This window comes from Eumetopias jubatus, unplaced genomic scaffold, assembly GCF_037043125.1.
Source record: "Eumetopias jubatus isolate StellerSeaLion01/CBP00866 unplaced genomic scaffold, mEumJub1_p1.0 scaffold_11, whole genome shotgun sequence".
Taxonomy (NCBI): Eukaryota; Metazoa; Chordata; class Mammalia; order Carnivora; family Otariidae; genus Eumetopias; species Eumetopias jubatus.
The window spans coordinates 99316086-99332335 of NW_028274817.1; the positions used below are offsets into that span (position 1 = coordinate 99316086).

Sequence of the window (16250 nt, forward strand, 5' to 3'; positions counted from 1 at the left end):
TCCTGGGAGCCAGGAATATAAGAAAAGAGCACATACATCTAACCGTAACATATTATCAGTCATCTAACAGCACAAACTTTCATCTCATGGAGTTTATCTGTTGATATTGATTTAAGCTATCATTTGTTTTATCACATGGAAACATAAGTTATGTGGTCAAAAATTCAAAAATATAAGGATTTTGAACTAATGTTGATTCAAGTTGTGTTGTCTTATCATATTGTCTTTTCAAAGTGCTGCCAGTTGAAAAGGAAAGCACTATGTTTGCAAATCTGTTTTTGGGAAATGTTTGCCAGAATTTTGGTAGTATCTTGAATAAAGATGTTTTTCTCCAGCATCCTGTAAATACATACTTACATACATACATATATACATACATACTGTTGATAATTGGTTTATGTTACACATTAAAAAATAATAGTGTGTGCACCTTAGTATTAGTAACATGCTAGAGATAGGGCAATTACTACTCAGGGAATATTACGATTTTTTTCACTAGAATAGTTTAGAGAGAGAGAGTGAATTTAAATACTTTGTAAGAATAATCCAGATAATTTTTAAAGTCTACATGTGGATGTAATTTAAATCACTAACGATTTTCTTCTACAGTCGGGGCATTAAGCAATTCTTATTGCATGGGATTGCTTCAAAGAAGAGTCTTTAGGTATTCTATTTAGTAGACAGACTTTTATTCTATAGGAAATATTTTCAAATCTAAGAAAGATACCCATTTTGCAAAATCCTCTTTAATTCTGTAACTATGTCTTCCCTCTCTTACATTTGCCTTGGAGACATCTCAAATGGTGGTATGGTAACTGTCTCAGACTTCTTGTTAGTATCTTTACTTTTCGGTGTCAGTTGCAAGAGTGAGTGAAGTAATCTAAAGACAAATTGAAAGGCGTAGTGCTTATGTAATTATAAGCAAAAGCAGGAAGGGTGTCCTTTATAACTCCTAGTATACCTAGGAGACTCGAAATTAGATGCTTTCACAAATCATTCATGCAATTTTAAATGAAATTCGTTAACAATTATTTGTTTACTGATGTGGTGATGGGTTTTCTGTTCCACAGGTACTGGGAGATCGATGGGCGAACATCTGTAGGTGGACCGAAGATCGCTGGGTTCTTTTGCAAGACGTCCTCCTAAAATGGCAGCGTTTTACTGACGAACAGGTGAGTCACGTGGGGAAATTGCATTGGTGAAAGACATGGTGAGATGGTAAGTGGGTAAAGGAAAACATACAATGATCTACTTCAGTAATTATTTATTTTCTTTTTCGGAATTGTTTGATTTCTTTCAGTGCCTTTTTAGTGCATGGCTTTCAGAAAAAGAAGATGCAGTGAACAAGATTCACACAACTGGTTTTAAGGATCAAAGTGAAGTGTTATCAAGTCTTCAGAAACTGGCTGTATGTATTTTTTAGCTTTCAAAAGTTTTTTTTTTTTTTTTTTCCAAACCCAGTAGTTTACATTAACCCCATTATTTGGTCTTTTTATTCTTCCCAATCTTAAACCAAATGTTCATTGTTTGTGCTTAAATCATAGTCTATGCAATTAAAGCATATTGTAAACTTTCTTAATTAAAATAGGGACAACTCTATTATCTTAGACAGCTTGGGCTGCTGTAACAAAATACCACAGACTGGGTGACTTAAACAACAGACATTTATTTCTCACACTTGTGGAGGCTGGGAATGGCAGCCATGCCAGAAGATTTAGTTTTTGGTGAGGACTCCTTTGCTGATTTGCAGACTGTACCTTTTTACTTTGTGCTCCCATGGTAGAAAGAGAGGAAACTTTGTGTCTTTTTCCCATTTTAAAAAAATTAATTTTAAAAATTGAGATATAATTGGCATGTCACATTTTATATTAGTTTCAGGAATACAGCATAATGATTCAGTGTTTGTATATATTACAAAATGATTGCCACAATTAGTTACCATCCATCACCTCACATAGTTACAATGCTTCTTTATCCTCGTGATGAGAACTTTTAAGATCTATTCTCTTAACAACTTTCAAATACCCGGTATGTTATTATTTTTTTTAAAAGATTTTATTTATTTAGTCCTGAGAGACAGAGACAGAAAGAGAGAGAGGCAGAGGGAGAAGCAGGCTCCCCAAGGAGCAGGGAGCCCCATGCGGGACTTGATCCTAGGACCCCGGGATCTGAGCTGAGGGCAGACGCTTAACCATGTGAGCCACCCAGGTGCCCCCAGTATGTTATTATTAACTGCAGTACATTCCCTGTACTTATTTACTTTATCACTGAAAGTCTGTACCTTTTGAGCAACCCTCACACATTTCCTCCTCTTATAAGGGCATGAACTCCAATATGGAGTCTCCACTCTCATGATCTCATCTAAACCTAATAACCTCCCAAAGGCCCCACCTCATAATACCGTCACATTTTGTGTGTGTATATGGAGGTAGGGTTCAACATATGAATTTTGTGGGGACACAAGTATCCAGTCTATAACATTAAACCCATGGACCACCCCCCCACCCCAGTTCATGTCTTTCTCACAAGCAAAATACATTCATTCTATCCCGTGAGCCCTGGAAGTCTTAAATAGGAGAAATAGGAAAGAAGGAAGGGGTGACAGGTCCCATAAAGGTCTAAAACACAGCAAAGAAAATTCCATTAGATCTTAAGCCTCAAGAATAATCCTCTTTGGACTGATATACTGCCCTCCAGGACCACTGGAGTAACAGGATCACCTCCAGAGCTCCAAGAGGTGGCCCCACCTCTTCAGTTCCATGGGGCACCACCCATGTGGCCTTCTGCAGCAGCCCTACCCACAGGACTCTCGGCAGTGGCCCCGCTCCTGAGGTACTACTGGGTGGGGACATCCTGCCCCATGAACTGGAGATGTAGCCCTACCCTTTGAAACCCAGGAAGAGCTAACCCCACCATCTGGGCCTGTGGTGGGAGTGGTAGCTCTTAGGATCTCTGAATCACCTACATCATTCTTCCCTTTTCTTGAGCAGTTGCACCTCTTGGGCAGCCCGCCTTCATTCTGTCTGGTTTTCTCTGTTTCCTTTAGTCCCAGCTGGCAGTGTTTCTGTTGGTATAATTCCATCTCTCGTCCTGCCTTCTGTTGAGATGGCTGACTGGGTCTCTGGTTCCCACCCACACTAATCTTATCAAATGGTCAGTCAACCATACACTTAAGTGTTCTCTTCCGAATGTATTTTCTCATTTTTTTTTTTTTTGCAATATGGATAGGCTGAGAATTTTCCACATTTTTAAATTCTAGTGCCTTTATGCCAAATGATTATTCTTCAATTCATCTCTCTTCTTGCATTTTACTGTAAGCAAGAGAAATCGTGCCACTCCTTCAACACTTTGCTTAGATATCGCCGCAGCGAAATATCCAGTTCCATCGCTCACAAGTCCCGCCTTCCACAAAATGCTGAACGTCAACACAATTCAGCCAAGTTCTCTGCCACTTTATAACTAGGATCTTCCTTTCCCCTGTTTCCAATGATAGCTTCCTCATTTGCGTCTGAGAGTTCATCAGAATGACCTCTACCATCCATATTTATACCAATATTTTTGCCCATTTTAATTTATGTACACTCCAAAAACATGGACACTTTGCAGATCTCCTCTTTTCTGCCAGATCCCTCACCAGAATTGCCTTTAGGAGTTCTTTCATGGTAGTCTCAGCTTTTTCTACCATGCACCTCAGGACTCTCTCAGCCTCTACCCGTTACTCAGTTTCAAAGCTGTATATACATTTTTAGGGGTTTGTTACCACAGGACCCCACTGCTTGGTACCAATTCCTGTGTTAGTCATCTCAGACTTCTATAACAAATATCACAGACTGGATGCCTTAAACAACAGACATTTATTTCTCACACATCTGGAAGCTCGAAAGTATGACATCAAGGTGCCAACTGGTTTGGTTCTTGGTGAGGGTCCTTTTCCTGGCTTCGAGACAGCACCTTCTAGCTGTATCCTCACACAGCAGAGATAGAGGAAGAGCGGGTGTCTCTTCCTCTTCTTCTAAGGGCACTAATCCGATCATGCTGCTCTACTCTCATCTTCTCATCTAACCCTAATTAACCTCCCCTAAGCCATTTCTCCTAATAATACCACAGTGGGCACTTAAGCCCTCGATTCATGAATTTTGGAAGAATACGAACATTAATTCCATAAGATATAGACAGATTTGCAACTGTGTTTTTCAAAACAAAAATTGTACTTTTGATAAAACACAGCAAACCTGGAAGAAGATTTCAGTTAAAACAAAAAAGTAACACTAAGAATGTCCTAGAAGGCTGTAAACAAGATGTAGTCCTAAAGTTATAGTCTACATCAAAAACTAATGATGTACTGTATGGTGACTAACATAACATAATAAAATTAAATTAAATTAAAAAAAGTAATAGTCTAAATTAAATTCTTTGAGAATTATAAGAGAAGTATAAGAAATGATTATCCTCACATAAGGGGCTCATGCCTTCATTTGGAAAACTAGAAAAAACATTAAAGCAACCCAAAGGGCGTTAATTATAAGTACCTGTGTGTTTTGAGAAATGAGGGAACTTTGGCAGTAAAAGGACATCAGGGAGGGCTTCAATAAGACATTCCAGTTTGAATTGAAACTTACAGGATTAGAAAAGATTTCTAAAGCTTATCTTCCACTGTGAACTTTATTATTTTGCTGTAAAGGAGAAGGCAGTGTAAGATTAAGAACTTAGTTTTTCTTTTTTTTTAAGATTTTATTTATTTATTTGAGAGAGAGAGAGAGAGAATGAACAGGGGGAGGGGCAGAGAGAGAAGAGAGAGAATCTTAGGCAGACTCCCAGCTGAGCGCAGAGTCCTATGTGGGGCACGATCCCAGGACCCTGAGGTCATGACCTGAGCCAAAACCAAGAGTCGGACAGTCAACTGAGCCACCCAGGCGCCCCAAGAGCTTAGTTTTTCAAATAAAATATTCCATAGTCAGCATTTCTTCTTGATTTTTGATAGAGTAATTCTATTAACTACTAACTTGATGTTAAATCTAATTTAAAACAATGGTCTGTTATAAATAATGTTTTATAATTTTACCTAAATGAATCTATATCTATATTGATATTATATAATATAATCAAATCATTTATTTAAAGCTAATCTTAAATAAACTTCCCCAGTTAAATTGGTACTGTTTTACCAAATACTTATTTGTATCGTACATTTTTTTGCTCCATAGTTACTAATCTTAGGTTTTTAATTTAACATAGATTCACTAATATATCACTTCTTATTACAAGCTAGCTTGTTATGGAAAAGAATTCATTCCTCAAAAAAAAAATATTTATATATGCTTTCTGGAGTGATTTGACCACGAAAGACAGATTTCAGAAAAGTCATCTCTATTTGTATCAAAAGAATGCAAGAACGTCCGTGATATAGTTGTAATTTTGTTCTGCAGTTGATGGGGAGCCACTGAGAATTTGATAACAATCATAGTCGCATTTGTGGAATATTCTTTGGTATGAAGGAGACCAGTTAGTAGAAGTGAACTAAGTAGCATTGGGTAGGAAGAGGAGGAATGAGACAGCTTATTTCAGAAGAAATTGAGGCCCAGGATAAAACATGTGGCATGCATAAGATACCATAGAATATTAGTCGCAGAGTCAAACTGAGCACCAAGACATCCAGACTCAGGCCCAGCCCTGTTAAGCTATTTCAAAACTCCTCATATCATTTGATTCCTTGACAACAAAAGAACTGCAATCGAGAACTATCATTTGGAGCGATCATGTGCTACTATGTTGACATTTTAGTGAATAAAAGCCTTTACTAGCCTCAGGACCATGAAAATACTCTTTTAGCAAAGTCTCAATAATTTTCCAATATTATTAAAATTCAAATTATGTCACCTTGCTTGTGAACAAAGTGAAAATATGTTTTGTATGAGTCTTACTGTTTGATAGTTTAAGCCAATTAACAAAACCTGACAGCTGGTCTAGAATTTGAGGTAAAATTCCCCTGCTGACTCAGGCAGTGAATAAGAATTTAATGTTCATTAAAATATGTCACAATCTGAGACCTAAAACAGGTACCATCTGCCACCAGTTCCTACTACATACCTAGGTATAGATACAGTGTGCTCAAACTCTCTTTTATTTATAATCAGTGTAATTTGTTTTGAAATATTATCACCAATAGCCCATGGGATCTCCTCCTTTTCCTTTGAGGTGGGAACTGAGGAGTCAAGTATTTAATTTCCTCTAGATCTGTGCTTTTATCCAAACCGTGTAGATCTATTATTTTTTTTTTATTTTTGTGTGGTCAAAACTGACTTTTTATTTGCTATGAATGATAAAAAGGAAAGGAGAGAAGAAACAGTGACCCTTATGAGGTGAATGCCAAGGCTGGTAGAATCATGTAGGCTAGCCCGGGAAGGCCCAAATCTGAAAGGAAGTGTGCAGCTCCTGTGAGGACTGGTGGTGTTTTGCGGGGAAGGGCAGCTCTGGGAAGCCTGATGATCCATGAGCCGAAGGTGTGCAGGGGATCCAGGGGTACTAGGGAGTTGAGGACAGTCTCGACTGGCTGTGGGACACATGGCAGGGTTGAAGTACTTATGGTAGCTCAGCAAGTCCCTATCGATAGTGCCATTCTACCGGGACTTGATTACTTTGCCTCACCTCCTGTCACCAGCCTCAAAGTATTCGTGCAAGTAAAATCAATGGTTCTCAAACTGTGATCCCCAGACTGGGATCTTGTGAGGTCCTGGGACACCTGCATCTAACAACACCTGGGAACTTGTTAGAAATGCAAATTCTTAGGTCTCAGCCCAGACCTACTAATTCATACAGACTGGCAGTAGGGCCCAGAAATCTTTATTTTAGCAAGGCTTCCACGTGACTCTGATGTTCCCTCAAGGAATTCCTGGGCCTTTTGTAAGGAGACGTTCATTTTGCACTTCAAATCATCTTCTAACGTTGACCAGATAGATCATGTCTGTTCTGTCTTCTTGAGCGGCTTCTTTTCTTCCCGTCTCTCCTTACTACTAGCCTGGTCTAGTTTATTGACTGTATCTTCCTGCCTGTCTTGGAGGTAGGTCCAGGTGCTTGGCTTCTTTGAAAAATAAAAATACATTTCTTCTTTTAAAATCCTGGCTGTCCTCTGCCATGTGTAAGTTTTCTAGAGCTTCCTGAGTTTTCCATAGCTCTCTGGTTCTCTGGCACTCCAAGAACTGTGATCAGTTTTTTATATGCAGAAAGACATCTATTTTATACCCTAATAATAAACAACAATTAAATCATAGTCATTTATTATGCATACATAAAATCCAAGCATAGAAGTATTGATAGTCAAGGATAGATGGGAGAAGGTAATTCATTACTATGATTCAATGCTGTCATGGATTTCCTGTCCTCTCCTTCTATTAGCTGTGGTAGAAGAGTCCTTCGGGTAGTGGGAGATCATGAAGAGAGAGAGAGCGAGAGAGAGAGCAAGCCAATGAGGGGAAACATTCCCCGAACAAGAGGAAACAAACTGAACCACTCACCTGCCATCACCATTTTAGAAAAGGCAGATCTAAAATTTACTAACTAGAAGCATTGGTACAGTGTTCTTGTCATATAGATTTAGGTAAAAATATACTGATTCAATACTTCTACAATGTCATTATAATAATGTTCTTACTTTACCTTGAGTCCATTTTCCCTAGTGGTATTCCTTAATGGTGATTTGACTTTCTCCTTTATTTTTGTGATGCTCACCAAGTGCTTCTTCATTTGGCTTAATTTTAACACAGGTGTCTTAGTTTCATTTGCCACTAAATCTCTTTGGGTGTCCAATTAGTTTTATAGATCATCTAAGAAAAACTGTTTAGGTAACATGAAGTTACCCATAAATTTCCAACACAGATTTTTTTCCTCTTCTTCAAACATAACTCTCAGATCCTTGTTCTAAAATGTTTCCAAATTGTTACCCATTTAGCTTAAACAATGGTGCACCTCTGAGCCTTACACATAGAGCTATTTAAAGTAGCTTCTTAAACCCTGAGAAAGTAAGCCAAAGAGGATTGTATATACATCTTTATATTTTTAAATGTATTTAAGATGTCTTTCATTCTATCATAACTTCCAAAAAAAAACTTGAGATGGCTTGCAATGAAACAAACGGATGCCAAAAGTTAAAAGAAGAAAAGAAAAATGGGATGTCATGAGGGATTGGAGGAATCTACAAATTTAAATTTAGGTCCCAGCTCTAGCCAGGCAGCTGAACTATTGTTTTACTACTAGTCCAAGTGTGCATTTAAATTTGATGGAGAGGCAATCTGTGAATTAAACAAACAAAATCAATATACAAAACCAACGTATTACTAAGTTCCCACATTGAAAGTTTATTTTGGTATGAATTCTCCTTAGAAATCTCAACTCATATTTTGATTTATTGCATTCTTTCAAACTGAGAAAAAATAGTGAAAAAAAAAACCTTAACTGTTGAGGAAAAATAGGAAAGAACTTCACAACTAGCTTTTATATCTTAAAAACAGCATGCACTAAGAATCCAATGTAAAGTACACCAGGTAAAGCAGATTCTGAATAAAGGATGAGCTAATTGAAGGAGACACCAGAGCCTTCTGCAGCTCAGAGCTATCAGTGCAGTTGGCATGCCCAAATGAGCTACATAAAGTATCCTTTGATTTCTTTGTGTGTATGACACTTCAGTTCATGAGCAATCGGTACATCTGTTTTGTGATAATTTTTTTGCCATGTGTAATATCAGTTCTTAAATTCACAATTGTTTTGGAAAGACAGGTCTCACTCTTTGGTTTATGTTTATTGTACTTGCTATTGCTAGAAAGGGGATTGCAAAGGGACTGTAAAATAATTTTCTCCTTTCTTCTTATTCTGTGTCTACAAATTAAGTCAGGGACTATTATTTGGGAGCTGGAAATTGGATTTTCCAAAGTGCAGGGTAACCTTAATGGATAAAATGAAAGAATAAGCTGTCCTGATCTACTGATTTTATACAAGCCACTTTGTTTATTCATTCCATAGCAATCAGAGGGCATGTGTGACTCCTCATAACTCACAGGAACTTTGAAAAAAATGAATGTTATAAAAATTACTCCATAAAACACATATGTATTTAGAAAACATGCGAAGTGATTCCAAAGGATTTGTGTCACACTCAATTACTTAGTTCTATTACTTAATGGGCTTTAAAATTAGCTTTAGAAGTTAATTACTCAGATAGCCAAATGTTAATTGAATAACAGATGCTAAAAAATTTTAAAAGTCAGTAAACTGCCCTTTGAGCAACACTACTTTTTTACTTGGAAGTTCCTTAAATATTTTAAATACCTCTTAAGTTTCTCTACTAGGTGTTTATGCTACATCTGACTTTATTTTTTTCCTCAAGCTTCTTGGGAAGATTATTTGGATTACAATTTTCTACTTATATTCTTATGGGCTCTTGATCCTTTGCAGGCACGATTACAGTCTTACCTATACAAATGAGAAAATACATGCAAAAGCAATATGAACTATAGTGTTTTAGAAAATGTAACCTAGGCTTATTGCATGTTCTTTCCTGTTTTAACAGTCCTTAAAAACAGATCTGGAAAAGAAGAAGCAAACTATGGACAAACTCTGCTCACTCAACCAAGATCTTCTTTCAACACTGAAAAACACATTGGTAGCCCAAAAGATGGAAGCGTGGCTGGACAACTTTGCCCAGCGCTGGGATAATTTAGTCCAAAAACTTGAAAAAAGTTCAGCGCAGGTTAGTGATACTAATTACCCTGTAATAAGTCATCCTTTAGATTTTTGAAATTTTCATTAAGAGAGCAGTGTTATTAACCCTACAAAATATATCACTGGCCTAGTCCTTGTCAAGTATTCAGTTGAATAAAAACATGGGTCCCTTGGTTGTCTTGATATTGGAGAATGTGGGAGAGGTGAAGGCGTAAGTGCTAACTGACTGAACTAGTTACTGTCTTAGAGTGCAACCCCTTCCAGTTCAGTGGGAATTATGATGGGAGTGACTTAGAGCAATTGGACCAAATTCTTGGGGACTATGTCTCACAACCTAAGCCCAAATCCTAGATTTCTAGAAACTGGAGGGCTATTCATTGGTCCCTACATTTTATAAGAAAAATGAAACATAGGGAGGAAAAATGAATTGTCCAAATGAAGTTAGTGATAGGAGCATGGTTAGGGCTCACGTCCTTCGATTTCATGGAAGACCTCGTTCTATTACTTCAAGTAAGGATCTAATCATTGGATGTTCTTTCTGCCACAGACAATTGATTCATAACACAAACACAAAGACTGTGGATTAGGAAAGCATCTGTGTTCCATTTGTAGTGTCATCATGTGGTTTTATGTTAAGCATTTTAAAAGTTTTGGTACTTTAAAGAAAATGGGGTGGTTTTAAAGTAGAAACTTTTATTATCTGATATTAGATGGTGGAATCATGGGTCATCATTCAAAATACTAACTTTATATATAATAGTATTTAACATATTCTGCCATATTATTTTCCATTATAGAAGCTAACCTTTACTAATCAGTCGCAAATTATGGCTCAATGCACCGTGCATACATCTCTATTAAAGCAGTGACCACATTCAGTAGCTTTAGGCAGTTATCTCCTTTGTTATGAGACAATGCAGGGAATTTGTCTTCTTGACACTTGACATCTGATAAGTAGCACTTAGGAAATGTTTGTTGAAAGATGCAATGAAGTTTAAAGTATTGCATCCAGAAATATAATTTAAGAAAACAGGATCAAGCAACATATATGATTTTCAATCATACTTCATCCTCCCTTCTGAAGTTAAATTCATACTTAAAATATTAAATTTGAAGGAATGTAAATTGTAATTATGTCCTATGCAGTCATTGGACATAAATAAAAATTCTGTTTGTTTTCCACTGAATATATTTTTATCAGTTGCTTGATCTAATAGTGATTTTAAAACCACCTCATGATTCATTTTATTGTATATGATCTGGCCATGGTTACTTTGCCTTAACACTGGCATTTATGTAATAAATTGTGAAGCATTAGAAAATTTGATACTTTTCAAACCATCAGTGATATCATTCCAATATGTACCCATTGGTTCCATAGATTATTGCTGCTGTAAAATGGTCACTTACCATGTTCAGAAGGATTGGCATTGCCTTACAAAGAAAGTTATTTAGAAATGCATCCCTTTAAAAGGGTGTATTTATGGACATGTAACTGTTACCAGTAGGTCATGCTTTTGTTCACTTGCATTATATACAGTGGTTTTCAAACTTGTATCTGTATAATAATCACCTGGGAAACTGATTAAAATGCTTGGTTCTGGATCTCATGCTCAGAGAATCTCATTCAGTAAACCAGTAATCTGCTTGCAGCCTTTGATACAGTCTACAGAACATATTTTTAAAAAACACTGAATTAACAAGACGGTGGCATATGTGTCCATCCCTACATTGTGGGTTTTTCCACAGTGCTGCCTAAAATGGGGGAAAATAGAGACCTTCCTATCAATGCTGTATTTAAATATACTCACTTTCTTGGAATGAGCCTACCTTCTAAGGAGCGTTGTATATATCATCAAAACATTACTGATTTGTTATCCTAGTTGGTAAAAAAACAAAAAACAAAAAACAAAAAACAACTCAGAAACCTTATTTTTAACGGTCTAAAATTATAAGACTACCACCCAGGGCACTTACTCATCTTCCTATTTTTGAACTTTTCAAAACCTGTAATAAAACACTACTAGCTCTGGTTCATATAGTTCTTTATAAAATGATGTTCAACATACGGTACAACATGTATCCATTGTATTTGCCCATTGGGATGTGATGAGGATAAAATAAAGTCATAGACATGAAAGCATTTTGGGGAAAAAAAGAACTCTGGTGCTCTTGATATACAGAGCATACTGTTTAGTGAGTCTGGAGGGGTTTTGTAGTTCAGTATCATTTTTTAAATTTTTATTTTCACACATTTATGCACTACTATACCAGGTTAGAAGCAGGTAAGTAGACTTATATTAGGCAAGTTGCTTTTTAGAATACTAAGCTTCAGCTTTTCTACAGTTCAGTATTTCAGGTTTTGCTCATTTTTTTTCCCCCAAAAGGAACTATCATAGGCCCAATCCAATCATTGCTGGGGTGGGTTGGGACTCTTAGAAAGATAAAAACAAAGCTACGCAAGGACTGAGTAATGAAAAGGAGATGGAGAGAACCATGCAATAGTATCACAACTAAAAAAAGCCCTAGATTTTCTTTCTTAAATGTAAAATTGAACTCGATCAAAATTACATGGGAAAAAGCCCAAGAATATTGAGGGCAAGGTTCTGACTTTGAAGAACAAAGCTCTCTTGTATGCACACTTTCTGGTATGTTTGTGGGGGCCGGGGGAGGATGTGAGAATCTGCCCCATTAATGATAACAATATTGCAATCTTCTAAAAATTCTTTTAAGTGATTGGTGTAAAGAATGAGCAAAATCTGGTAATGGTTAAAATCCAGTAGGATATAGGAATTATGACCGAAATGACAAGGCATCTGATTGTGCTCTTATAAGGAACATTGTGTGCCTGAATTTTTGACTGCTATTCAGGTCAAACCTTTGAGGGATTTTGACCTTTTGAAGCAGTAGCATGGCAAGAGATCAAAATATGGGAAAAAAATCAGCTGTGAGGCTGTTCTCTTGCATTTCAAAGTCAAGGTTGGCTTGAATAATACCTGGACACAAGCTGAGGATTCTTAAGTTGATGAGAAGGCAGCATAAGAAAATAGAAATACTTTGTTTCCAAAAGTTAGGAAGAATAATAACCCTTGCTATGTGGATGCTTAAGATGGGAAAAGAAAACAAATCAAACATACTCTGGACTGACTTATTTAAAAACTCAAATGACCCTCTGTGTCCTCTAAATCTTTTATAAATATGCTTCTTGAAATTTACACAGTTTTTTTTTTCTAAATGTTTGTGACCCTGACCCTAAATGTAATTTTACCTTTATTATAGTTAGGAAATAGGATAGTCAGAAATTAATTATAGATAATACTTTAAATTTACACATAATTTTAGTGATTTGAAACCATCTTTTCCCCCATTTAACTGAAATCATATATACTATGGAAAGGGTATAATATTCATGTGCTTTATAATTTATTATAGTATTTTATATTAAACTTGGCATTAGGTGTTTAAATGTAAAAATCTATCTAGATGAGCTCAGAAGTTCTGTAGTTGTGTCATTGTTTAGTAAATTATTTTCTTTGCCAGGAGTAAGGGACATTTTATGGCACATGTAAGTTTATACATGTCATTTCCATTTCCTGAATATTTTGCTATGTTTCTTTTGACCATTTTGCATTGTTCTGAAATATAAGCCCAGATATCTTAAAGCTAAAATTAATGTGCCCAGAATCCTCCTTTCCTTGAACATGAGAGTACATGTTTATGTTGTATATTTCTCTATCTCTAGTCACAGATGCTGAAAGAGAGAAAGTGATCATTATGTATGTATTTATCTATTCTGTATCATTGATGTCCTGCTGAGAGTTTTTAAACTCTTGCCAGACATGGTTGTAGTGTAAAACATGGTTGAAGACAATAAGCCAGGATTTTTAGTAATAGCAGAAATGCAAATACAGAGATGCAAAGGTATTAAGATGAACATTTCTTTATTTGCCTTTCAAGCAATGTTTTAAGCAGACTCCCTGCTGAGCATGGCGTCCAATGCGGTACTCAGTCCCAGGACCCGGAGATCATGACCTGAGCCGAAACCAAGAGTCAGGCACTTAACTGAGCCACCCAGGCACCCCTGCCAATGATTTTAATTAAAAATACTCTAAAGCCTTTCTGTTGACAACCCTTTTCATTGGTTACTGAAAGTTCTCCAAGCCTAATCAGCCTGATGCCAATTAAAAAAAAATGGTTTTATAAAACCTAGAATTAAAATAAAATCCCTTGATTTATTTTAGGTTTCTGTCTTATTCAAGGACTATCACTACATCAAAAACTAATGATATATTGTATGGTGACTAACATAACATAATAAAATTAAATTAAATTAAAAAAAAGGACTATCTAAATTCATGGACTTACCATCTTGAATTTTAGAACATCTTTGAGTTAATAGCTTAGGTTAAAGGTTTTATTAGAAAATTTCCAAGTAAATTAACTGTATCCTTTTCCTACCTCCAACTAAAGTAGATGTTTGAGAATGGGCCTTGTATATCAACGTAATAGTTTTTATTTTATAAATTCATTATCTACAACAACATAAAATGCTGTAGGCACTGAAAACTTAAGAGACAAGGGCTGAGTTAATTATTGGACACTCTCATTCCTTATTTATAAAATGGAAAGTCTGGGCTAGGAAGATCTCCATAGTGTCCTTCCAGTTCTCAATGCCTGTGATATGTTTCTCTTTGCTTGAAATTTTATATAAAACTCTGAAGTCACTGGTGAAGAGATTCCAACTATCTCTGCTATATCAATCTCAGAGTCAGCTGGAAGATGATAATGAAAATTAAAATCTCTTCCTGTAAAAATAAGACTGACTTCTGAAATGTGTACATTTAACTCATCACAAATACCCTGTATTTTAAAATACTCTGAAGATAAAATACTCAACATCTATATGATACATCTGTTCTCTACTGAAAATAAATAAAATAACACATAAAGAAAAATACGCATTTCCCCTCAATGTACACGTGATCATCTGCATCCCTAGTTAAAGACTCTGTTTCATTACGTTATGTCAGACGGTGTGTAGAGGAAGGTCAGGTGGATCAGAAGAAAATAAATGTCATTGCTTCTTGAGTTTTTGCAGATACAGTTAATTCACACAGTCTCTCAAAATCTGTGTTTAGTATGAATCATAAATCCAACATGACTCTCTTCTTTCTGGCAATTTGTACAAAAGATAATATGAAGTGTTTTATATGAACATGAAATTGAACAGATAGTTTTATAGAATAAACCTTAATTGTTATATATTTTATTTCAAATAGGAGAATTACTTCTTTTTTGATATCTTTTGAATATGGGCCCTAAGTGTGTTCATGATTCCAATGTTGTTATCTTTTCAAGAAGTTATATTGCCTGGGGCGCATGGGTGGCTCAGTTGTTAAGCCTCTGCCTTCGGCTCAGGTCATGATCCCAGGGTCCTGGGATCGAGCCCCGCATCAGGCTCCCTGCTCGGCGGGAGGCCTGCCTTTCCCTCTCCCACTCCCCCTGCTTGTGTTCCTGCTCTCGCTATCTCTCTCTCTCTGTCAAATAAACAAATAAAATCTTTAAAAAAAAAAGAAGTTATATTGCCTTATGATCAGTATCAAAACCAGACAGTAATTTAATAATGAACTTTAGTTATCAACCACTCTCATGAACTTCAGCACTCCTTGTATGCTCCGCTTAGCTATGGTAATTCCTCTGCCCTTGGTCAGGGGATAGAGTATTTTATAGCCTTTTGATTAATCATCCACCTTCCTTTGTGAGCACTTGATCTTTTACCCCCGGTTTCTCATAAAGTTCAGTGTATAAATTCTTTCTGTTGCTTAGAGTTGTAAATCCTTATACCATCAGATATTTGAGCCTTGTGCTACCGTGCCTGTGGAGATGGTTTTAAGCCTGGCTACCAATTATCAGCTAAAGCTGTTGCTATGATTATGCAGTATATTTTAAACTGTAAAGCCACAATTCTTCCATACCCATTAAAAGTCAATTGATGTCTCTAAAGTTATGTGTATAAAAATGACACAACAAAAAACTCTCATCCACAGTTGTCAACCTGATTAGATTGTTTAAAAAATTCAGGTGTATTTAATTTGATTGATTTTTCCCAAATTTAATTAGTTTATCAGGAGCTGAAGGGCATTAAAAGATGGTCATATGCCATTATGTGCATTTTCTTTTTTTTCTTCAATCTTTTTCTGACTTCATATATGCATGTGTGTATATATAAACTCACCCTCTGCTTAAAGGAAAATAACCATTCAGAAATCTGAACAGGTATAGCATCAGGTGACCATACCTACTAAGAGTGGGATAAAGGAACATTGAGACTTGGGCTTACATTTTTGCTCTGCCACTTACAAGTTGTATCTGCCTCAAAATTTTACCTCTCATCTATAAAATGGGAGTAATAATAGTATTTACTCTTGGGTCCATGAGGTAATGGCAGCTACCACTTAATAAGCCTGGATTGCATGTACTATTCTAAGTATTTTAAGTAAGATAATGAATGCAAATCACTTAGCATAGTGCCTGGGACA

At 36.2% G+C, this 16250-nt stretch overlaps 1 protein-coding gene across 1 annotated transcript in view; it reads left to right on the plus strand.

The window, feature by feature from the left end:
• DMD (dystrophin) overlaps nt 1-16250 on the plus strand; it is a 1674912-nt gene that overhangs the window by 220663 nt on the left and 1437999 nt on the right. Inside the window, exons 9-11 of the mRNA XM_088028834.1 lie at nt 1071-1172; nt 1301-1408; nt 9560-9739. Coding sequence (XP_087884960.1) covers nt 1071-1172; nt 1301-1408; nt 9560-9739 — 390 coding nt within the window. The remainder of the gene's footprint in view (nt 1-1070; nt 1173-1300; nt 1409-9559; nt 9740-16250) is intronic.